The 25,365-nt window shown below is 45.8% G+C and overlaps 1 protein-coding gene across 1 annotated transcript in view; it reads left to right on the top strand.

Moving 5' to 3' along the window:
• Positions 1-24,711, top strand: part of ENPP6 (ectonucleotide pyrophosphatase/phosphodiesterase 6) — a 179,177-nt gene extending 154,466 nt beyond the window's left edge. The window contains exons 6-8 of the mRNA XM_049864731.1: positions 2,642-2,779; positions 19,033-19,156; positions 24,471-24,711. Coding sequence (XP_049720688.1) covers positions 2,642-2,779; positions 19,033-19,156; positions 24,471-24,676 — 468 coding nt within the window. The 3' untranslated portion in view covers positions 24,677-24,711. The remainder of the gene's footprint in view (positions 1-2,641; positions 2,780-19,032; positions 19,157-24,470) is intronic.
• The last annotated feature ends 654 nt before the right edge of the window (positions 24,712-25,365 follow it).

Here is a 25,365-nt window from a genome sequence, read left to right as displayed (position 1 = left end):
TGTTAGTTATTACGATCATCGCCATCAAAGGTGAGTATTTCCAAGAGGGTATGGTTGAGTTTCCACAGTGAGGCAGGTGTGGGGCACAGCTCCGTTCTTCACAGCCGGTGCTCCTCAGGAACTCACCACCTTGAGAGGACTGGATCTCTACTTACCATTCTCTCAAAACAATACCTTTATCTGGCAGTACTTAGTTAGTAAATCACGCTGAGAAAATTAGGAGGAGCAACGACATCTCCGGCTGACTATTCTGCCCTCAAATTGCCTAACCACCTCCCAATACAGACTGTATGATTTTGCCCACTTCCAGACAAACTCATCTGGAACAGGAAGCGCCTCTCTTCCTCGGGGAGGCCCAGGCTGTTGCCAGTGGGGAAAGTCAATCACAGGAGTGCCAGAAACAGAAACAGGCCTTGGTCCTGGTGCCTCCATCCATCCTCTGGGCAGTCATGGATGTTGACGGGGTAGGCACAGGTCACTGCAGGTCAGCTTTGGAGAGGGCTTTGCCATAGGTCCAGAAGGAGACCCCCCTCCCAATCCTGCTCACTTTTGTAGTAAATCTATCTATTTTTCGGTTGGAGGACAGTGGTGGTTTAGTGGTAGAATTCTCACTTTCCATGCAGGGTACCCAGGTTCCATTCCTGGCCAACGCACCTCAAACGCAGCCACCATGCATCTGTCACGTCAGTGGATGCTTGTGTGATGCTAAATAGGTTTCAGGAGGGCTTCCAGACTAAGATGGACTAGGGATAAATGTGTGACGATCTACTTCCAAAAATCAGCCAGTGAAAACCCTATGGATCACAAGAGTTCAATCTGCAACCAATCATGGGGGATGGTGCAGGACAGGGCAGTGTTTTGTTCCATTGTGCATGGGGTCACCATGAGTCAGAGGTCAACTCAATGGCGGCTAACAACACATTTTGCAATTAAAGAACACAGTCTCTAACAAGGCCAGTCCTCCCCATTTGTGCCTGCTCCCCAGGTGGAGGCTTCTTTACTCTCAGGCCTCAGGGTCAGGAACTGGAGGTGCTGAATGTATTTCCACCATGTCCCCATAAACTCCCTAAGTGTGAAATCAGGAAGGATTTTTTACATATCGCCAGGTCTCACAGTAAATAGCTTCTTGCAAAGAAGTTCTGTTTTCCTGGCAAGGAAGGTGGTCTGTCTCTCCAGTTTGGCACTTAGGAAAGTGGCAACTCCAGAAGGCTTTAGCATCAACAGCTTGTGAGCTGGGAAGAGCCACTTCCAAGCTGCTGCTTGAGTCAGGCAGTTTCAAGCAGCCTAAAGCAGCTGGTAGATTATTCAAAAGTGAGGATGTGTTTGGGTGCCAGTTTGTCATGTGATGGCACGACAGTCTGTGAGACATGTTCTGCGTCATCAGATTTTTCGCTGACCCAGCATCTTTCTGCAAATGCACTCATAAGAACTGCGGATTTTCTTATGGGAGAAACCACAACTCATGAAGCCACCATAAACATCTACAAGGCAACCTGAAGACTGCTTATTTTTTCAGAGTTGGGTTGATAACTCAATTTTACATTCTGTTATATCTATGACTACATGTCTGATTTGATTAAAGACTAGCAAGTCAACATTAGCCGGTCAATTTTATTTTGGCTATAAATATTTAAGATGCTGTTAAATATTGTAAAAAAATAAGTTTACATCTTCATCATGAAGTTAGCAAGATAATTAGTGACAAATAATTACCAGTTCTTTTAAGTTTCAAGTGTAGGTAGCTAGTTTAAGTTGAAACAAATCCTCTCTCTTTGATCTTTGTGGTATTTACCATTAGGCAGACCAATTTCTCAGCTGTCTTTTAATTTTATTATGGCATTTTTAACTTAGGTTTCCATAATGTGTTTATTAATTACTAGGCAGATACAAAAGAATTGGTATAAAATATGTGTAAGATGTAAAGGATAGTGTTGCTTCATACTCACTAAACGTTTAAGGAATAGGACACTGCCCATACCTAGGCTACCCCTGTGTTCACCCCAGAGCCCATCGCTTCTTCTGAACCCTAACAGGAAACTGCCCCTGAACTGTCAATGATCATTTCCACAACTCTTTCTATAATTTTACCACATATGTTGTTTAGTTTTGTAGTTATTTGAATCTTATATAACAGGAGTAATCCTGTCTATATTTTTCTGCAATTTTTTTTCCCCTCAGTCTGAGACTCCTAATTCTTCCTGTGTTCTCTGTAGCTGTAATTCATTCACCTTCATTGCTGTATAGTGTTCCATTGTGCAAACACACCATGATTCATTGGCCCCTTCCACCGCTGGTGGGCATTTGGGCTGTTCCAGTTTACAGTATATGAGACCTCTACATTTCTACAGGTGCACATGTATGACAGTTTCTCACTATATCCCCAGGGGTTGACTTATTAGGTTATATGTGACTATATTAGACTTATATGTGAGACTTCAGTCTTATTAGATAAAGCCACATTGCTTTGTGAGACACACAAAAGTTTTCATTTTTATATATCAAATCTTTTTGTTGTTGTTGTTTTGTTTTTGTTTTTTGCTCTTATAAATATAAGACCTCCCTCCCAAGATTAAATAAATAAATATTCAAATATATTTAAGAAAGAGAATGCAAAACTGGTCCTTCTTGGTTTTCTTTGCAGGTATACAAGACATTGAGAACAGTAGAACACATGACTGTCTACGAGAAAGAAGCCATACCAAGCAGGTTCTTCTACAAGAAAGGGAAATTTGTCTCTCCTTTGACCTTAGTGGCTGATGAAGGATGGTTCATAACGGAGGTAATTATAAAATCTGCGACAGACAATACGTTCATTCTATAAATAGTACAAAGATAAGTAATAATTATTCTGCTTTTACACTTAAAAAGATTTTTTTCGCCATATGTCATTCATTGCTTTGTTTCCTTGTTAGAGAAACTAGAGGTTTGATCAGGTGAATTTAGTCACAAACTATAGATGAACCCAGAGTCATGGTTTAGACCTCACGGCTCCAGACTCACTGTGTTTTAACAAACGGACCGTAACTCAGTTACAGAGGATTACAGTGCAAACTGTTTGGTTTAAAGTAGAACAATTACTGACAACTAAAGCAATTGCTTTTTGTTTTTTTTTTTTATTGCTTTAGGGTAGCCAAAAGCAAAGAGAGGCCCAGTTTTGCTTCCCACCTTTAGGTAAATGTCTAGCAAACAAAACTCCATAGGTTCAGCTCCCCAGCTTGCCAACTTGATTTTACCGTGCAGATTGTCTTACACTTTTGGTCCAAAACCTAACTGCCTCATGCCTGGGTGACTTCAACAGCGGCCTCCTTGTCTGATTATGGCCTGGGGCCAATGTGGAAAGGCCCAGCCTTCAGGGGAATCCACCTTTAGGTCATGTTTAGAATCAAACCCTGAAGAAGGTATAGGTTATTTTAGAGTTATGAGTTGGAAAGTGGGCTGCAAATGGATCAGACTATAGGATAGGAGAGTGGCAGATGTTGGAATGTGGCCAGCTAAGGATAAGGTCTAACGTAGAATTTAGGGGCCAGACAGGGGGCAGGTAATGATGAGCAGGAGTACTGATGAAGTAATGAATGGAGGTCCGGGGGCCTGGTTATGGAAAAATGCAGTTCTGTGTCATCACATTCAGCCATTCAGGAGAACCAAGTCACTCCTGAGTGTGCTCAGACACAGCGAAGCACTGGGTCACGAGGATCTGGGAACACAGCAGGTCAGGGCAGGTATGTTCACAGGCAGGAGCCGAGCGAGGCCTCTTGTCAGTAGTTGGGTTGTCTATGTCGGGTGACTTAAAAGGCCTCTGAAATGCCTCCAAAAGCTCTCTCTAGCAACCAACACTTCTCTTCACTTTATTTTAGGCTAGCAACATTTCTCAGGGCCTGGCAGTGAACACACAGGCAGTCAATGTGGGTCATAGGGTATGCACCTAGCCAACTTTACTCCATAAAGCCAACTTCTTTTCCAAGTAATACAAAAGGGTTTAAATTTTAAAGTTTTTTTTTTTTTTCCATTTAGAAAATTCTGGCAGAATTGCTTTGCATTTTTAGACGTAAATAGGCTCTGGAGGTTGACCCACAGCTCGCTGTCAGTCATTTCTTAGCATGACTATGTGTGTCCACTGCTTTCTCTTAGTTAGCTGAAATCAACTGCACTGAGAGGCTAGTTCGTGGTAGGGAGGGAGCTTACAAGAATGCAGAGGTGACTGGTGTAATTTGGTAGAAGGCAGGCTTAGGGAAGGGGAGTGGAAAAGCCAGAGGGCACCATGAAGACACTGGGCACTGATTAGGTGTCATCTCAATTCCAATGGGAGAGGCCCTAGACTGCTTTCCCCCACACTCCACTAGGTGGGACAAGAGCTGGTGAATCTGCTCCAGCCACAGGTGTTGTCAGAAAAGATTCAGTCTGGAGGGTAAACATGATACCTTGGCAGTATAACATCCAGTGAGAAGATTCTAATCGTTACAGTGAGTGACTGAAACCCAGCGATGGGAGACAGAGGGGCATCAATTAAGATGCCTTGGTTCTAAGTGACAGGCTATGTGACTAAATGTGGCTTAAATAATAGACTTCTTATTTCACGTAACTAGAAGCCTGGAGGTAGGCATTTCCAGGGTTGGTTAATCCAGCACCTCAATGATATCAAGGCCCTGAGTCAGCTCTTTTGCAATTCTTTTGGCTTTGCCTTTAAAGTCATAAGATGGCTGCTGCGGCTCCAAGCATCACATCTCCTCAGGGCATCCAACAGCAGGAAAGAAGGGGTATGGCTTCTCCTCGTCTGGCCTCAGTTTTATCAGGGAGGGAAATATGTCCCTGACCAGGGGCAGATGCACGTTTTTGGGGACTCTGAAGAATATAGAATTTGAGGGGAATCTCTCTTTAAGGAAAGAGTACATAATTGTTAATGTAAAATTAGGTTCAGGGTCTTAGAAGAGGCCCAGGCACATATGAGCCCCAAGCTTAAGGTTCTTTAACTACACTGTAAATCGATCTGTGCCCAGAACCCATTAGCAAAATTCTCCTTATGTCTCATCAATCAACTGCCCAGTCTCGTTAGAAAATCCCTGCCTCAGGCCTGCTTTTGTCCCGAGGTCTGGTACAGTGCTGAAATGCCACAAGTGGCCACAATCACAAGCCAAAAGTGCTGCGAAGCCTGTAAATGAGGCAGACTGGGTTGCTGAAATCTAGAACAGCAAAGAAAAGGAAGTGAGAGAAGAGCGAGGACAAACCACACCCTCTCCACATTCTGACTAGTAGTGGTCCACCCAGAGTGCCCAGTGACAGGTCTGATGATGCCCTCTCCTGCTCTCATGCCTCCACCCTCCACTCCCAGGGCAACTGCAGGAAACTGGCAAATTACAGAGTCTTCTGAGGGTGAGGCCACATGGTAACTGTATTATATTTTGTTATGTTCCAAGAAACCATATGGGGCAGTTCTACTCTGTTCTGTGGGGCCACTATGAGTCGGAATCAACTCAATGGCAATGGGTATTGGGTAATGTAATACAATATAGTATAACTATACTATACTGTATACAGTATAACTATATTTTCTTGGCTGTAATATTTATGGAAGCAGATCTCCAGGCCTTCGATGGTGTTGCCAGGTGGATTTGAAGCACCAGCCTTTAAGTTAGCAGCTGATCGAAAGCCAGTTACACTACCCAGGGACTATATACTATACACACACACACACACACACACACACATATCTGAGTAAATCAAAATTAAGAGTCAATCAGTTATTGAGAGCTCTCCAACATTTCATTGTATGGCTTAAGAAGGTGAAAGAAGTTACAAAGGGAAATAAAAGGAAGAATGCCTAACCGTTGACAATTACTTGAGAAGGTTTTTTCCCGCTTTGTAGTTATTCTGGAAATGAGATTTGAAGTAATTTCAAAGATACATGAAGCAGAAAGTTAAAAATAAATAAATCAGGAGAAAGGAGGGTAAATAGGAAGGGAAAAAATAAGATCGGTTCTGAAAATAACATTGCTGTTGTTATTGTTAGCTCTGAGTCAAGTCCTCCGCGGGATTTTCAAGGCTGTGACGTTTAGGAAGCAGAGCGCCCAGCCTGTCTTTCAAAGAGCCTCTGGGTAGGTTTGAACTGTGAGCCTTACAGTTAGTAGTCGAGAGCTTACCCATTTGTGCCACCAGACTCCCTGAAAATAGCATACCGCAACATAAGAGGTGGCTTTCAGATTCTTAGCAGCCACCCTAAAGGGGAAGGTATAGCCAACTAATTTAACTTACGGTGTCTATAACCTAAGAACACAAGTGTTGCTCTGGAAAATCGTAGCTGTGCTGAGTCCTGAAAGAAATTTAGATCTTTTTGAATCACTCCGTTTTGCACCTTAGTTTCCTAGACTGCATACCTTAGTCATTGTACTTTTGTCCTTGAATATGTGGATTCTTATTTTTTAAACATCATATGTAAAAATTATACTTTCTGATCTTACTTTAATGTAACCTTGGGATTTAATTATTTATCTCGTGCAAATTCCAAAAAAATGAACATCCGCACTTTTCTTATTGGCTTAGACTTTCTTGTTTTACATCCTTCTATGGTTTATTACACTTTCTTGACTATGAGGAATTGAAAACCCCATTCTATATCCCTGTTCTGCACTGTGCCAGGGCTATTAATTTCTCACATTCCTATTGGCAAAACTCTCCCCAAATAGTAAAAGAAGCTTGTGTTTGGCTTTTAACCTGCATCCCAGTGCACTGCACATGTGATGAGGTTCACGTGTTGGGTTACACTCCACATCTGCAGCATAGCAAAACCCTCATCCCTGGAAGCAGTCTCTCTGGGCTTAGATGACAAAGAGTCTGTTTTCTGGTTTCGACATGATTAGGAAAACAGCTGAGTCAGGACAAGTTGATGCTGGTTGAGGGCCAATAAAATCAACTCCCCTCCCTTCTGCATTTCTCCTGATAGCTGCCATCTCTTAAACATACACACGTAAGATTTGGCTTCCTTGGTAAAAATGCCATTCCCTTGCAAACATCAACTTTCTGCCAATTTAAGTTTTGCAGACTCTCAGGCAGCGGCTCTTAACAGAAAGACTTAACTAAGTTCATTTTTTCTTATGGCCACTTACAGAGTTGTCACAGAAAAAGACAGAGACAGGAAAACAGATGGAGTTTGTCCCCCGGAATTGCACAGCTCTCCAGTGTGGCTGCTGAGGCTGCCGCATAAAAGTAAGCTCTTCTCCTGGTGGCTCCCACAGTTCGCTTCTGTGCCTGTGCTTTTTAATATACAGGCTGGATTTCCAACTGCTACCCATCTTTGCCCTGGCATCCCCTCTTTAAAGAGCAGAAATATGAAGGTGTTCCTATTCGCAGAAGAGTAAGTACGCAGAGGTAAAAAAAAAAAAAAAAAAAAAAACCAGGCTGCCTACCTGGATCAAGTCCAGTTGTCTTCCCAGTCAAGTTCTTTTCTTCAAGAATGGGAAGTAGGACTTCCTAAATGATGCTCCTGCCTCCTCTCTCTCCCTGCGACCATGTCACTACCCTTTGGAAAACCTTTTCATTGCTTCTCCCTGCCAAGACATGAAGGTCAGACTCTTTACCTGAACACCTGAGCCCTGCACAATCCAGCTGTGGTCTCCCAGCTGTTTTCCTGTGGCTCCCTTTCAGTCACCCATGCTCTGTATGGTCCTCACCAGCCACAGAGTCACGCCTTTCCCCAGGGGGTGCTTCAAAACAATCTGGGTGTCAGGGGACTGCCCCAGCAAGGAAAGATCCTCCCTGTGCATCCTGGCAGATAATCCGAAGAACTGACATGTAGCCCTTTCCAGAGAGCAAGCAGCTGCTCTGCAGTGGCGGCCAGCTGGATTATTTTCCACAACCACCTAGTAAGGGACCTAAGCTTATATACCATTCCAGTTGGGACCAAGGCTCATAGTTTTTCTCTCAGTGTACCCAGTACCATAGTTTTTCTCTCACGTCCTTGGGTAGTCAGTGTACCCAGGGACTTCACATCCAGGCCCAGATGTTTTCCTTCTTGTTGCTAAGGCATTCCTTGGCCTTGGTCGCTGGCCCAGTCATGCCACTCCTGGCCTTACGCCTTAGCTTGATCCATCCTGAATTCATCCCCAGCATGCTTTGGGGAAGAGCAAAGCTGATTCCATTAGGGAGGGGATGCATATAGCTGAATAACATTACCCTACACTGGGACAGCCACAAAAAGAGCTCTTGGAAGGCAGGTCCTGTGATGCTGTCTCTGACATATGGGACAGCCAGACACATGCAAAGTGAAAAGTGGAGAAATACTGAGGCTAGTGTCCACCAAACTCAAGTATGAGCTTTCATCCTCAACTGTGAAGGTCAAATGCCTACAATACCCTTCATCTATCCAATTCAATAAGTATTTGTTTAGTGCCTATTACAGCTAACCCACTGAGCAAAGCTCTAACTCCACAGTGGGGAGCCCTATCCCACTGGGAGTAACTGTCCTCATGGAGCTTATAGCCCAGCAAAGGAACCAAATATTGAGTAAACACACGTAGGTACATGCAAACCGATATGTAGTTACAGAGCTGTAAACTCAATGGGTAAGTGGTCATCAGCCAGGCAGGGAGAGAGTGTTGCTCTCCAGGCCAAGAAACAAGATGTTTGAAGAACCTGAGGCAGGAACTGCTTCTAGAATTAGACAAACTGGAAGAATGGACTCATGGACCAAGCATGGAGAGTGCAGGGGAGGGAAAGTGCATGGGCTGGACAGGTGTGCACAGATGCAATCAGGCCAGGCCATGGGAAAGATTTAGTCCTTTAGATCAAGTGCAATGGAAAACCATAGAGAATTTGACAGAGATCATGGTCCACAATCCTTCAAGATAGTAATTCACAACTCGTAGTAAAAACAGGGTCAAAGAACTAAGGTCATGGACAGTTCCACAAAAATTCTTGTATTTCTTACATGGACCCACTAAATGTAGAAACTGTCAATGGCATCTCCCACACCTGTAATTAGTAAGAATGGGTACCGTGAGAATAATTTTCATCACTCCTGCCTGCATCTTTAGAATGAACCTCCCCCAAATGTTTCAGTGGCATGTACATAAACGTATTTATTTTGTAGACAGTAACAGATATCAAGAAATTTTTTCTTTATGATTTTTTATTAACAACAACAACAATGATACCTTGACTCAGAGACTTCCTGATGACTATCTCTAGTTCTCTTGATGTCTCTGTGCTGTGGATATTGTTATCCTGATTTTAATGAGTTCATGAAGGCTCACACTTTCAAATGTCTTGCTAAAGTTATCAAGCCAGAATGCAAAAAAATAACAAAGCCAAGACACAAGCCCCAATAAACCGCTAAGCACGCAGTCTGTTTAGTTCTGCAAAGACCCTCCCAGCCTCCTCTCAGAATGTTCAATATATTTCAGATTTCTCACACAAGCAGAAAAAAAAATAGCTCTAATAACCAAAAAAAAACCCAAACCCATTGCCGTTGAGTCGATTCTGACTCATAGCGACCCGGTAGGACAGAGTAGAACTGCCCTATAGGGTTTCCAAGGAGCGCCTGGTAGATTCGAACTGCTGAGCTTTTGGTTAGCAGCTGTAGCTCTTAACCACTATGCCACCAGGGTTTCCAAAAGTTCTAATACTGTGGTTTGTTTCCTGCGCGTGTCAGGACAGCAAAAACCTCTACAGTTGCTCAGCTGCCCACTTGGCCTCCCTTTTCTCTTCTTTAACCCCCAGCCCTTTCCTTTCCTAGCACCATCATGGGTAATTGCACACATTTGAACCACCATTTTTCATGTTTGTGAAAATTATTCTTCCAGTGCAAGATTTAAGTGTTTGGGATTAAGTGGTCAGGGAGAGGCATGTTCCCCCAACATACCCTCTGCTCTCTGCTCTCATGCCTGTGTTCAGCAGGCTCCAGTAACTTCAGTCAGCCCAATAATAGTCAATTAGATAGATTAGAATCCCCGCAATGTCCTTTCCTTCCCAACTCCCACCTGCCCTTTGAAGCCCAACTCAAATACCATCTCTTCCATAGCCCACCCAGTGATCCCCTGCTTTCCTCCTCCTTGGACTCTCCTAAGCCTCTGAATCACTCCGTCTGGTGCTATGCTTGTTTGTTGCTTTTCTACTCTTTCCACCTGGAGTGGAGGTTTCTCGCCTATTTGGCATCTTGACCTTTGTTTTCCTTTGTGGAACTTGGTACACAGGAGAGGCTCAGTGCGTGTTTGTGGATTTAATGAATTAATAAATATTGATACAGTTGATTTTGGTTACTTACTCGTAGGTTGCTCACTTCGTTGGTTTATAAGTCAGTGACCAAGTAAACGGAGAGAAAATCTAGATCAGGTCTTGATCAGTTGCCATCGAGTCTATCCACTCACAGTGATCCGTGTGCATCAGAGTAGAACTGTGCTCCACAGGGTTTCCAATGGCTGTTCTTCACAATAGATCACCAGGCCTTCCCTTTAAGGCACCTCTGGGTGGACTCGAGCCTCCAGCCTTTCAGTTAACAGCCAAGCACATTAACTGTTTGCACCATTCAGGAACTCCAGGTTAGACCTTTAGTTCTGGCTGCTTGTTAGTAGCCCTAGAAGAGTTTCACCAAGAAAGCCACTGAAACCACTGATGCCATCCCCCAGCTTCAGTTAGCCCAGAGCTGCTGCTCGGGGACGGGGTTCGACAGCCTCCGCCCAGCCTCCGCCCAGCCTCCGCCCAGCCTCCGCCCAGCCTCCGCCCAGCCTCCGCCCAGCCTCCGCCCAGCCTCCGCGGTCTAATCGCTGTGGCCTCTCCTAGACATTGTCCACCTTAAGCACTGTGCTCAGAAACGTAGGGTAGGACCAGAGCCTGACAAGAGATTGTGAAACGGGGTGCTTCACAGTTGAACTTCTGGACTCCCGTCTGAGTTCTAATCTGAGAGAAAAACAGCAAATTCAGGCCCAAGCTTCTAAGGGAGGCCAATATTTTTCTCTGGAGGAAAGATTTATTTTGAAAACTGGCGAAGGATATGAAATGCCAGGTTTAATTCCAAGGCTTGTGGTTAAATGGCAGTTAGGTCTAGGCCCCAAATAATTGGGGAAATCAAACCAATCTGGAAAACATGGCTTATGAGTTTTAGCGGCAGCTGGAGTGGTATTGTCCAGGCCCAACTAATTGAGCTTCAGAAAGTCAGATGTGGAGTGCTGGAAGCTGCTTGCTTTCTGGTGCTGATTGGAGTCATTTGTATAAGCCATCTCAGAGTGCCCACATGCCCTTCTCACCCTTAGTTGGCACACTTCAATAAACATGAGCTTGGAAAAAAGAAACCCCATCCATGCACCCCTCCCTGCAACACTTTATTCCATGGATTTGGAGACTCAGGGAATTCTGCCTTCTCTTGATCCCTGCTGATCTTGCTGTCTGGCGTTTTCCATTTCAGTGATTAAGCTGTGTGTGGCAAGGGGCTTTCTCTGGTCAGGCCAGGGGCCCAGAGCCTGAGCAATTAAATTATTTTTTTTAAGAAAGGCTGCCTTCTAAGACAGAGAAAGGGAAACTGTTAGTGGGACATCACTTTGTAGGGCCCCGTGGCAAACACACATCTAAGGCTCTTAACCACCACTCCCAAGGGTCTCTGAGGAGACACGCTAACTGGAGGCCTCTCTGGAGGACAATTTAAAATAGCAATACCACAAAATCTGAGAAACTGTGACTGTGATAGAAACCATAGCTCAGCCTTGACCCTGGCAGCACAGCCACCAGCACCAGCCAGACTGTCTCCGCTTCCACAGGGCTTCCAATGGAAGCCACCTCTGACTTGGACATTACTGGGTGCCTTTTTCAGCCTGGGTTGATTTCGATTGTTTTTTTCTTGGAGGGGGGCTGGGAAAATAAAAGATTTAGTTTTTATTAAGCTACTAATGTACCTTAGGTAGGTTTTCATATTTTATTTGTTTTAATATGACCAGATTTCGACATGTTCTGGTACCCCAGAGAGCTGTTGAAATGCCTTATCAAGAGGGGAAGTGGGGTGACTTGAGGCCCTGACCCCACTTCTGCAGAAGAGTCATACTCTTAGTGGTGAAGAGGTGGGTGATATTGTGTTTAACACCCAGATCACCATGGGTATGATCCATGAGAATGGAGTGCCAGTTGAGAAAGCTGAGAAAATTTTCCTCATCAACAACAAGGACACCTTGGCTTAAGGACTCCTGATTGCCATCCCTAGTTCCCTTTACGTCGCAGCATTGTGGATATTGTCACCCCAATGTTGTTGTGTGTTGTGTGAACTGAGGCTCAGAGTTTTAAATGTCTAGCTAAAGATACAAAGCCAGAAGTAACAAAGCCAAGATGTGAACCCAAATGTAACCACTAAGTCCTGTGCAAACGTGTCAGGGGGCCTGAGGTTGCTGGGGCCCTGCGTGCTTTCTGGAAGAAAGGCTCTGGGCTGCTATGCCCAGGCCTACACAGAGTAGCATCAGACGCAGACTTGGACCTCAGGATGATACTCCAGTATAAACCCAAAGTGTCCTCAGAAAAAGAGGCCCATAAAACGAAAGACAACACGTGTGAGGAACGTGCTTCTTAGTTCAACCAAATATACTAGACCAAATGGGCAGCTCCATCCAAAATCAGGAGGAGAAGGCAGAAACGGGCAGGAAGTAGATGAATGGACACAAGGAACCCAGGGTGGAAAGGGGAGCGTGCCGTCACATTGTGAGGACTGCAACCCATGTCACAAAACAATATGTGTATAAATTTTTGAATGAGAAATTAACTTGAACTGTAAACTTTCACCTAAAGCACAATAAAAAAAAAGTTACTTAAAAAGAATTTTAAGTAGCACATGGTAGATGCCAGAGAAATGGTGTTCAGGGGTTTCAATGCCTAACTATGCACTCGAATTGGGTGGGAGAGATTAAACCAAAACTTTCTCAAGTCTTCCTTGAACCAAAAAATAGCTTCTTTTAGTTAGTAAAATAGGTCTGCTTTGACCATTATGCTCGTTTAAAGAATTGTCTGTGTGAGATCAAATTGACAACAGCAACTCGAAATGTTGGATGGCAGTAAGTTTAAGATAATGGTGGTGGAACAATTCAGCAAAAGATAGAATGGTAGCACAACTTGAAAAATGCAACCCATGTCACTGAATTGTGTGTATAGCAATTGTTGAAACGGTATATTTTCGGCTGTGTATACTTTCACCACAAAGAAAAATTCCATGTGGACAGAAAGGAAATGACCAAAAAAAAAAAAAAAAGAGAGAGAGATTTCCCTGCCTTACCCTGAAGTCCTGAGTCCAAACCTCCAAGAGCTGGCCCAGGGCAGGCTCCGGGTCTCTGCAGAGCAGGACTGGACCCACCGGGCAGACAGGGTGCTCTTTCACGGTAAGGCAGGGAGACAGCTGAGGTCCACGCAGGAGGAGACCCAGACACGGGAAGAGCAGGGACACCAGACGAGCCCCACGGCAGCTCCTCTGGCCAGGGAAGGCATCCTCCAAAGAAGGGTTTCAAGGTCCTCACCTCCCCCTTGAAAAGCCAGTTTTGGGGGACAGGGTGAGAGCTGGAGGCCAAATGTTGCCCCAGCAGCTGCCTGCTCTCCTCCTCTGGAGTATTTTTCTCTGTGGCTTAGCAAACCATCTGCTGATCTACACTGAGGGGAAATCAGAAGGAATGGGCGAGAAATATATGTGCTAATGTATTTCAAAAATACAACGATAAAAAATGAGTAAATGTCTTGAGAATTTGTCAAAGCAACTACCTGTCCATGTGCAAATATAGAAAATAATGAATACAGGCTGTTCAGGCTGCTTCCTGCTTCTTCCTGTCCCCTGTCCCTCCCTGGACCCTCAGGCTTATCCCAATACTCCCGCTCATTTCTGATTGTGTCCCTGGACCTCTCAGCTCAGTACCGTAAGGAAATCCTATATTGGTGAATTCAAAGAGATGAGTCCAGACAAGTGCTGAACAAACCGCATTAACCGGTTTTCAGACTTGAGGGTAAGCAGTGAATGTTACATATTCTTTTTTTAATGCTAAAAATGATTAAGGTGAAGCCCAGAGACCATAACCTTATCTTGTAAGTATTCCGTTTGCTTCCCAAATTAAAGCAAGCTTAGGACAGGCATCATGGTGAGGTGGTGTTGGAGTGTTGCCTTAGCGCAGGCACCCGGATATGGGCCCAAGTCTATAAACACCACGGTTTTGAACCATGTCCCCCGATGTTTCCCATGTCTGACCCCTTCTAGTATAAGTGCTGTCAAAAATGACCACAGTGTGGCAACTCATGAAGGATGGGTATAGCATTGCATCCACCCACGTGTAAAGGAGGGCCCTGAAAGGCGTTGGCAGTGTTGAACTAACCTTGGGTGAGGATTTTATTTAAATTTCCAAGGCAGTATTGACTGTAAGCTGGCCAACTAGCCCAGGTTTGCCTGGGACTGCACAGGCTTTAAAACTCAAAGTCCCGTATTCTATGAACCCCCTCGGTTCTGGGCAAACTAGGGCAGTTGGCCATTCTTTGACTGGCACAAAGCCCCCTGGGAGAGGCCACTGAGAGTAGGGCACAACCGCAGTTCCTCACGCCTCCTCGTGCCTTCAACAGCCTCTGTCTGGTGTTGCTTTCCTCAGGGTGCATCTTCCCACACAGGTGAGAAGAGGCTCTCCTTTCTCCTTGTCTCTTGGAGCCTTCTTGGTGTCAGACCTTCCCCACAACAGCATTCCCAAGGGTGTCACCACTTACCTCAGTACTCTCCCACCATCTTTATCAGCATCTCTGTGGCCCCCTCATAGTGCCCCCCAGCACACACAGACCCATCCCCATTGACAGTGACTCTCATCAGAGGGCTTCTCCCTCCACTCAGGCCTAAGGCCACCCCAGGACCCGAGCCCAACTTCCCTGCTTCAAGCTCAGGGCACCCACTGTGGCCCTGGCCATCACAGAAACTATCATCCCCTCTTCTCCCATCACTAAAGATGAGCTCTTTTAGGTAAAGGTACTACCCTCTTCGTCTGTGCCCCTGATCCCAGAAGCCTAGCAGAGGGCCTGGCACAGATTTGGAGCTCAGTGGATGCATGTCGAATTGAAAAAATTGTTTCTGTAATCACCGCCTTCCCCATGCTGGCAGGCACACCCTACCCTCACCTGCGACTCCTCTAACGACGACATCCCTTTTTCCACTGGCTTCACAAAGTCAACTCCTTCCCTCACCAGTTTATTAGTGGGACACAACCCCTTTCTAGACAGGCCCCTCCTTTGGTGCTTCCACCACACGCTGCTGAAGGACCAGGTGTTTCCGGCAGCTCCTGGGGACTGGCTGCCCACCTTATGGTGGGCATGGCTTTCTCAGTGATGCAAACTTAGGAGCACCCCTCCACACACCCATCTCCACCAGCCCCTACCCTTCTTTTTCCCCTTTGGCCTAACCTGGAGGGTCTCAATTCCTCCTCCAGATGTCATGTCACTAGGTGGCACTATGTGACAGTCCCTGGGCCTGATCGGGTCAGGCTGGGGACAGAATCCTCACCAGGAGGATGGCCAGGCTCAGTGGTCTGGGACCCCAACTTCTTCAAAAGCAGGACTCACAGGCATGCAAGTAAGAAGACAATGCCAGGTGCAAAACGAAGATGCTGGAGGCCACCAGGAAAGGAAAAGAAACCCATCAATGCACCACCATGCATACATGTCCATTCAATCACCTGGACAAAATGATTACACCAGCTTCGTCACATAACCAACCAGTTTATTATTACATTGTTTTAAATCCATAAGAACAGCTGTTTTACTGGAGCAATGTATCATTTTAATAAAAACTGGTAGATTTACCTATGATCAGACAGGCCCTCGGTTACCCTCAGGGGTGAGGTTTTCATTGCTGTATGTTTGTATTTGTGGAACTTAGACTGTAAGTTCTTAATCAGGTAGTCAGTCTTCATCTCTCTTTTGCCTGTCGCTTTGTCATGGGGCACATACACACTGTGGGGTTTATAATCAGTACAGTCGTTAGTAGCAAGCAGCTTCCACCCAGTGCTTCAGGAGTCACTGCCCTGTAGACTGCGAGAGGGAGAAGCAAGACATTGAATTAGCTAATGAGTTGAGATATGTTGTATCACCATAGACAGATAAAAGGCAAACAAACAAAAAAGCATAAGAAGTTAGAAATGTAATAAGGTAGTAAAGCATTCCCATGGAAAAATAGAAGCTACAGCTGGAGAAGGGGGAACAAGGGATGATGGAAATTCAGGAAACAGAAAGTCAATGAAATAGCAGGATTTGGAAAGCAGTAACGCTAGGGGAGCAATTTATGGGGTGAGACCGGAAGAGTGCGCAATGCAACGTGACAGCTAAATAAGCAAAGGAGCGTTCAGCTCTCACGGCCGTCCCTGCATGCTGCGCGCTGCCAGAACCTCACCCCACAGCCAGAGGCATCTGGTGGCCACACGGCAGCCCTTTACGGAGTACCTATTGTGCACCAGGCATTCAGCGCACGGTCATGCCACCCCTCAAACCACTGCAAGCCAAATCAAGCAAGGAAACTGAAGCCCAGAGAGATTAAACAGCCTCCTAGGATCACAGAGCTCAAAAGTGACAAAACCCAAATTTAAGCCAACACCAACCCAACTCCAAAATCTCTTCTCTATACTTTATACCAGCCACCACGTGGCCAGCGAAGAGGCGAGGGACACACCACGCGGCCAGCGAAGAGGCGAGGGACACGCCACGCGGCCAGCGAAGAGGCGAGGGACACGCCACGCGGCCAGCGAAGAGGCGAGGGACACGCCACCCGGCCAGCGAAGAGGCGAGGGACACGCCACGCGGCCAGCGAAGAGGCGAGGGACACGCCACCCGGCCAGCGAAGAGGCGAGGGACACGCCACGCGGCCAGCGAAGAGGCGAGGGACACGCCACGCGGCCAGCGAAGAGGCGAGGGACACGCCACCCGGCCAGCGAAGAGGCGAGGGACACGCCACGCGGCCAGCGAAGAGGCGAGGGACACGCCACGCGGCCAGCGAAGAGGCGAGGGACACGCCACGCGGCCAGCGAAGAGGCGAGGGACACGCCACGCGGCCAGCGAAGAGGCGAGGGACACGCCACGCGGCCAGCGAAGAGGCGAGGGACACGCCACGCGGCCAGCGAAGAGGCGAGGGACACGCCACGCGGCCAGCGAAGAGGCGAGGGACACGCCACGCGGCCAGCGAAGAGGCGAGGGACACGCCACCTGGCCAGTGAAGAGGCGAGGGACAGGGGACACCCTGCAGTCCAGTGCCGGCAGGCACACTGCTGTGATGAAGCGGACAGTGTACCAGGACTAGGAGTTGGATGACTTGGGTGCCAACTCCAGCTCTGCCTCTCACTAGCTGTGTGGCTATAAGAGTGTCACCTAACCTCTTTGTGCCTCGGTTCCTTCAGTTCTAATGTGCGGAAAACAGTATCATCCACATAGCAGTGTTGTGATTATTAAGTGATTGTTAGTGTAGGCTCTTGGTGAATGGCATGACCCCCTAAAAACCTGGTACTATTATGAGTCTAAATACATGGTACTATCAGGATGAACCAGTCCCTGGAGAAGGACATCATGCTTGGTGAAGCAGAGGGTCAGAGAAAGAAAGGAAGACCCTGAACAAGCTGGACTGACACAGTGGCTGCAACGACTGGCTCAAGCACAGCAATGATTTTGAGGATGGTGCAGGACCGGGCAGCGTTTCCTTCTGCTGTACACGGGGTCACTATGAGTCAGAACCGACTTGACAGCACCTAACAATAACATTATTGTCGTGGTGCTATTACAAATACACGCACCTGAGTGGCACAAACACTTAATGCACTCAACTGCAAACCAAAAGCTTAGAGTTCACCCAGAGGCCCTCAGAAGAAAGGCCTGGTGATCTACTTCTGAAAACCAGCCATTGAGAACCTCTATGGAGCACCGTTCTACTCTGACATCCACGGGGTCACCATGAGTTGGAATTGATTCAATGGCAACTGGCTTTGTCATGAGTCTTGTGAGTCATCCTGTAAATTGCCTGTACTTTAATTGTTTTGATTTCACACATCTTGCCTAGTCAATTCCACCCCCTGCATTTGAAATATTTGTAATATTAAACCCAGCTTAGCTAGATGATGATTGGAATATCAGGAACAAGTGGTCAGGTTGTAGTAAATGGCTTGGGTTGAGTTCCACCAGCTGCAGCCTCCTTTTGTTGCTGTTGTTGTCAGTTGCCCTCAAGTTGATTCCAACTCATGGTGACTCAATGTGTGCAAAGTAGTGCGTCATGGGATTTTCAAGGCTGTGATCTTTTGGAACCACATCGCCAGAGCTGTCTCCCAACGTGCTTTGGGGTATTTGAACTGCCAACCTTCTGTCTAGTAGTTGAGAGCTTAGCCATTTGTGCCATCCAGAGCCTCCTTAGGATTCACAAAACCTTCTTTAAGCCCTGTGTTTCACAACAAGTAAGCACCTATAGTCTAAAAAATGTAATTTTGAAAGAAAGGTGGCAGGGATGTGATGGTTCTGGACTTCATCCCAAATGAAGAATGGCTAAAGGAAATGGAGAGTTCATGACCTGGAGAAGAAGAGCATGAGTGCCATCTTCAGAGATTTGAATGAATGGCTTGGAGAAGAGGGGACAGATGTATCCTGAGCTGCTCCTGATGGCGGTGTGGTGGGGGGGGGGAGCTATAGCACAGGGAGGTCTGTGCAGTGAAGGGGCACTGGAATGACAGTGAGCAAAATGCAGAGGGCAGGCTCCAGGACCCCTCTGGGCTTCAGGTGCTTTGCTAGTAGAATGAGGTGACTAGACTAAATGCATTTTAACACACCTTCTGTCTCTAATATGCTATATTTTGTGGTTCTAAAACTTATTACGAGGTCCAGTTCAACTCAGTATAAGAGAACACCTTCTTAACTACAGCTTCTTAGCAATTTAATGGCTACCTCCGAAGGTATGAGCTACCTGGAATAGGAAGTAATCCAGTTAAGATTGGACAGCTCCAGTCAGGGCTGTGCTGGGTGGTAATTTGGGCCAGATACCCTCTAATTATAATTTCTTGGGACACAATGTCATGTAATTGCCTTGCTTGGTTTCAGAATCGAGAGATGCTTCCATTTTGGATGAACAGCACTGGGAAGAGGGAAGGCTGGCAGCGTGGATGGCATGGCTATGACAACGAGCTCATGGACATGAGGGGCATTTTCTTGGCCTTTGGACCTGGTAGGTAAGGGAATGACCAGACACTCTTAGTTGGCCCTCCCCAAGGAGGTATCTCTCAGTGGGAGCTAATGGTGCTGATAAAGGCTGAAGTGATTTCTTTACACACCCTCTTTATGAGCAAAGCTGAGTTGTTCCCACGAAACAACTTTTGCTGGATTCTTTTCAAATGCTTCTTGGGTTTGGCAAATGTGGTCAAATACTTTTCCTTGTAAAATTTAAATCCTGAGTGCAGTGAAGAAAATGTATTCCACATGTTTGTGATTCATTTTTTACTTAATTCATCAAAATGTTATTTCACAGCTCTCTGATGTCCAGCAAGCTTATCAGACACCAGGCTGCTGACAGCTGTTAGTCTTGAAGCTGGTGTGATTGCTGCTCGCAGTCTGGCCCTCCCACAGCTTCTCTCTGTGGAGGCCCCCGCCCCCTGAGTTTCTGTCTGTTCAGGGCCCAGCCAGAAGCTAGGACGTGTTTGAGGGCAGGCTCCAAAATGACCGTGGGACTGACCTTGAGAATAAGCCAGAATGATTCAGGATGGCTTGAGTGATAGCGAATTTGCCATGACTTTCTTCGTCAGATTAATTGCTAGGGTTTGAGGAGACAGGAGATGAAGAGGGCCCATCTGAGCATTTGCTTTCATTGATATAACACTGTGAATTAACATTTTCGATAAGTTTCTCAAACTCTCTGAAGACAGTCCTGCTATCTGAACACCCTCTTCCGTTAAAAAAAAAAAAAGGTTCAACAGTCAGTTGACTAGTTCATGAGCTCATCTTCTTTCTGGCTACTATCCATGTTTCTTACTAAATATGATAAGCTTACTCTGATATCCATATACCAGATACCTTTTTCCAAATGTTGATCAAAATGTTTCCACCCATGAAAGTCCACACTTTACTTTCAGGTTATAGGTTAGAAATCATGTCTAGAAAGACGCTCTGCCCTTCTTCTCTATGCAGCAAGATCAAAGATATGTCAACTCACCCCATTTCGTCTGCCTTGGTTCACTCTACTTACCGCACATTGGTCCAAATCCTTGCCCAAGTGTGATCTGAGTTCCCAAGTCCCGAAGTGGGCAGCAGCTTCGGTAGCAGCAGACATTAACAGAGCACTGGCCAGGTCCACGACATGGGCCTCAGAGAGAGCTCAGGGGATGTCTAAGCATGCCGCCATGAACCAGTAATGGTGGTCAGGAGCTCCCTGTCAACCTACTCCCAGGCCAGATACGCAGAGTTCAGAAGTGAACTGAATTAGGACTGGGCAGTGAGGACTATGTTGAGATCTACTGTTAGATTAAGTCAGAGATGTTTCCAGGCCATGGCCTTTCTGTGAGAATACTTGAGACAGAAGGGTTTTTATTCAAAAGCATTGCCTCTTCCCTCTCCAAAAGAGAGAAACGAGGCCATGAATGCAAAACAGTTGTCTGTTGAAGGAGGGAATAGCAGCAAGAGTCTCAGGCATATTTTAAAGCAGAGCCAAATCTATCCCCAAACCCAAAGTTTTAAACAAAGTACACAAAGCTTCACGGCTTGAAGTTCAATTCGGTGGGGAGATTTTGTCCATTAACAGAAGCCTCAGTCACGGGCTCCTTTAAAGCTAAAAGCCCTCAGTCTTTTACAGACAGAAAGATACCCCCTGATGAAAATGGACTGGACTAATTGCAAAAATGTTTCCAGGCAGATGAATCCTTGAGAGCCTCCTGCAAACCATCGTGTTTCTGGTTCCAGTTCTCATGAAAGAGTGAACAGCTTTACACACTGACTGTTTACTCTGAGGAAAATTTAAGAGCAAGGCCTTTAATAGCTATCTAGCTGCACTTCGAGATAAGGGTACATCCCTCCTGATTAATTGTCTGTGCTTCTTGCTTAGCAAGGAAGACGGGCATCACTGTAGCTGGCCAGATACAGCTGTAGAAGTCAGTAAGTCTGGTCCAGCAAAGAGAAAGGGAAATAATTCTGGGAGCCAGCCTCACTCTGGTTAATCCCAGTTTCTAATTTGAACAAGCTAATCTTGCCCCAGAAAAGTCCACATTTAAGATGAGACAGCAGGGGTGTGATTCGGAGAGCAGTCTACAGGCAAGCAAGCCTCCCTCAGAATGCAGCCCCAGGTGCCAGGCAAGCGGGAGCCAGCAGAACTGTTTTTCTTCAGGGGAAACATTTTTAATATCCGAAAATTTTAAACCCATAAGGATCTAGGTTCAAAATGCCATCTTGAACCAGCAGAGCTTGGCTGGGTCCTCCCAAGCTGGATCAGGTATAGTTTATACTTTTGCTGTTCAGGAATTTCCTAGAAGCTCTCATTCCAGCTGGGTCATCTCTGCACGGGGCCCAAAGTTCCGTTCCTGCAGAACAGGAAGTCAGGAGCCAGATGGAGTGAGAATGAAAACGCAATTCTCTTTCCTGGTTATGTGCACAGGATTTAATTGTGTATTTTCAAAGCAAAAAGATAATCTTTTCTAACACTTTTGCAGTAGAACTCGATCTCAGTTTCCCCTGGGAGCTGTTAAAGAAGTAGGTGTCTGACAGGCTGGAGAAGAACACGGTGGGTTACTGTTGTACACCACCACCTACTCGACAAGGGTAAGGCCGCCATGTGGTAGGGGCAGAGTGACTGTGGCATCCAAGCCACATGGCAAGTCAGTGTCACTGGGACAGCCTTCTATCTCACTCTCCAGCTGACTCTTCTATTGTGTAATGTAACCACCACCCTCATTTTGTTGTAAAATTTGTCTTGATATTAAGAGAGGCTGAGATACTCAGGCAGCCCTAACATTCGCCTTCTGGGCAGGTTCTAGGTTTTGGGTTTTTCTACTGGTTGTAACCCTGAGACAATGCTGGTCCATATTTTCTGCACCCCAAAAGAAAAGTGAACTCCCCAAATAAGTTATAAGGTGAATATTTTAAATTCATGGTTTACCCTTCTTAAACATTTACTATACATGTTTACTAATAATAAGAAGAAGAACACTCATTGCCATCGAGTTGTCTGTGATTCATGGTGACCCCATGTGTTACACAGCAGAGCTGCCTCATAGGGCTTTCTTGGCTGTAATCTTTATGGAAGCAAATCTCCAGGCCCTTCTTCTGCCGTGTTGCTGGGTGAGTTTGAACTGAAAACCTTTAGGTTACTTGTCGAATGCAAATCATTTGTGCACCTTCATTAATAATAACAGCTACCACTTATTGGGTGTCTATTATGTATCTGGAATTATGATTTAGGTAGTATTTCCACCCCCATTTGCTGAAGTGGAGGACAGAGAGGGTGAATAGCTTTTCTGAGGTTACCCAGCTAGTAGGTGGCTGTAGGCTGGTTGTAGAGCGCGTGCTTTTGGCCATGTGCTCCACTGCCCGTTTTTACTGAATTCAGATGCAATTATCCAAAGTGAGGAAAGCCCGTCATTTGGGAGGTGGCCCTGAATCTACCGTGCTCTGTGCAGTTTCCTGTATATCACTTTCTTCCGTATTTGCAACTCCAGGGTTAACACCAGAGCAGGATCTGGTGTTGGCACTTCTGGAATATGTTGCTGTTGTTGGTTGTTTGTTTTTTAAATAAAACATATGTGATCGTTTTAGCAAAGTCATTATAGAGATTATTTTCTAAGATAGAGCTTTGACTTTATAGCCCCAAACTATTCATTTCCGTTAGAATCTTAGGTGACCTAAAAGTCTATGATCTAGGCCCTAACTGATGGATGAAGTCTCCCTTTTGAATTCAATCTTAATGTAGCTTTGAGTATTTTGTTGAAAGCTTTGGTTTGGGGCCTAAAAGTGAATGAATATGAATATATATATATATACACACATATATGAACTCTTATATTCACTCTTTAAACAGATAAGTGTTTTGCATTCACGATCTTAAACACCTCCTGTGGAGGAGAAGGTGGCGCTCCGGACTGAAGCCTCTTGATTGATTGAAGGACATTCACCGTCACCCCGTGTCCTTCCTTACAGTGCTCTGACTGACCAGTCCTAACTTCTGTATTCCGTATCACTGCTTGAATCTGGTGCAGGCCCGAGGTGGTAGCGCAGCACTCTCCTCCATCAGTTCTCAGAACCCTTACATGGGTCCCTAACTCCAGTACCGTTGCACTTATTTTCCACATGGCTAAGTTATTTCATCTGCCAGTGAAAATTTCTCCAGGTATGTTCAATTGCTCTTCCAAAGCATTTAGGAAACCACTGTTGCTCCTTCTGGGTTGGCCAGCATTGAGGAAACCACATGGCATCATGTTCCATCAAGCCTTCTGTGACCTCGACGAGGCTGGAAAATTGAAAAACATTCTTGAGTTGCTCTGGGGCCTCTGCAGTAGAAATCGGCATCCTGGCTAACCCATCCCTGCTGGATAGGTAGTTTGGAAGATAAACATACCATTTAATTTGGTTCTGGTGAGCCCAGACAGACAGACAAGCTTCCATGCCTACACCTGCTTTCCTGCTTGCTGCAGAAAAGGAGCAGCTCAGCTGCACCCCTGCTCCTCCAGGAGAGTTGGGTTGTAACAAAGGGAACACAAAGAGAGTCTGTTTGCTGGTTTTTCTTTTAAAGGACTCATCTCTAAGAGCCAAAGAAACCTATATTGTCATTGTTGTTATTGTTGACTGATGTGTAGTCAGTCCCTGACTCATGGTGACCCCTGATCACAGTGGAAAGAAATGTTTCTCAGTCCTGTGCCATCCCTGTGATCCGTTGCTGATCAGATCATTGTGATCCACAGGGTTTTTATTGGCTGGTCTTCGGAAGGAAATCCTAGTCCATCCTATTCAGCTTCATAGCAACATGCAAGACTCCCCAGACAGACAGGTGGTGACTGCACGTGGTAAACCATTCCAAAAAAACCAAACCCATTGCTATCAGGATGATTCTAACTCATGGTGACCCCAAGTGCTACAGAGTAGAAGTGCTGCATAGGGCTTTTTTGGCTATAATCTTAACGGCCCTTCTTCTGTGGTGCTGCTGAGTTCTAAAAAAAAAAAAGACCACTAGAAAAACCAAAACCAAACCGTTGCCATCAGAGTCAATTCTGACTCGTAGTGACCCGGTAGGACAGAGTAGAACTGCCCCATAAGGTTTCCAAGGAGCAGCTGATGGATTCAAACTGCTGACCTTCTGATTAGCACCGATCTCTTAACCACTGCGCCATAACTGCTATAGCCTTCCAATATTCTCCCACATTCACAATCACTTGGCCACACCTGTTGATGGAGCTGATCTTTCAATCCCAAAGTTCTCGGAAACCTAACCATAATCCTGCATCTTGTGATTTGGCCCCTCTCTGCCCAGTGAGTACCCATGACAACCTGTTTGCCTTTCCTTTCAGATTTCAAATCCAACTTCAGAGCTGCTCCCATCAGATCAGTGGATGTCTACAACATCATGTGCAACGTGACAGGCATCACCCCACTGCCCAACAACGGGTCCTGGTCCCGCGTGATGTGCATGCTGAAGGACCAGGACAGCTCAGCACCGTCTGTCCAGCTGAGCAGCTGGACAGTGGCCTTGACTCTCCTCTTCCTGTTTGCATAACTAACCTTATTGCTTGTCGCAAGACACTGTCAGCAACTGTGCCTCCAAAGTGGAATTTTTTTTTTTCTGTTTGAATAATAGTTTCATTAACACAATCAAGGCCATGAAAATTGTAAACATTATTCCTGGGTAATTCTGTACCTAAAATCCCTACTTTTTTTTTTTTTTAAATTTTTATTGAGCTTCAAGTGAACGTTTACAAATCAAATCAGTCTGTCACATATAAGTTTATATACACCTTACTCCATACTCTCACTTTCTCTCCCCCGAATGAGTCAGCCCTTCCAGTCTGTCCTTTCGTGACAATTTTGCCAGCTTCCAACCCTCTCTACCCTCCCATCCCCGCTCCAGACAGGAGATGCCAACACAGTCTCAAGTGTCCACCTGATACATGTAGCTCACTCTTCATCAGCATCTCTCTCCTACCCATCGTCCAGTCCCTTCCATGTCTGATGAGTTATCTTGGGATATGATTCCTGTCCTGGGCCAACAGAAGGTTTGGGGACCATGACTGCCAGGATTCCTCTAGTCTCAGTTAGACCATTAAGTCTGGTCTTTTTATGAGAATTTGGGGTCTGCATCCCACTATTCTCCTGCTCCCTCAGGGGTTCTCTGTTGTGCTCCCTGTCAGGGCAGTCATCAGTTGTGGCTGGGCACCATCTACTTCTTCTGGTCTCAGGATGATGTCT

This window comes from Elephas maximus, chromosome 21, assembly GCF_024166365.1.
Source record: "Elephas maximus indicus isolate mEleMax1 chromosome 21, mEleMax1 primary haplotype, whole genome shotgun sequence".
Classification (NCBI taxonomy): Eukaryota; Metazoa; Chordata; class Mammalia; order Proboscidea; family Elephantidae; genus Elephas; species Elephas maximus.
The sequence above is the reverse complement of the archived record's forward strand: the minus strand, read 5'-3'. Positions and strand labels throughout refer to the sequence as shown.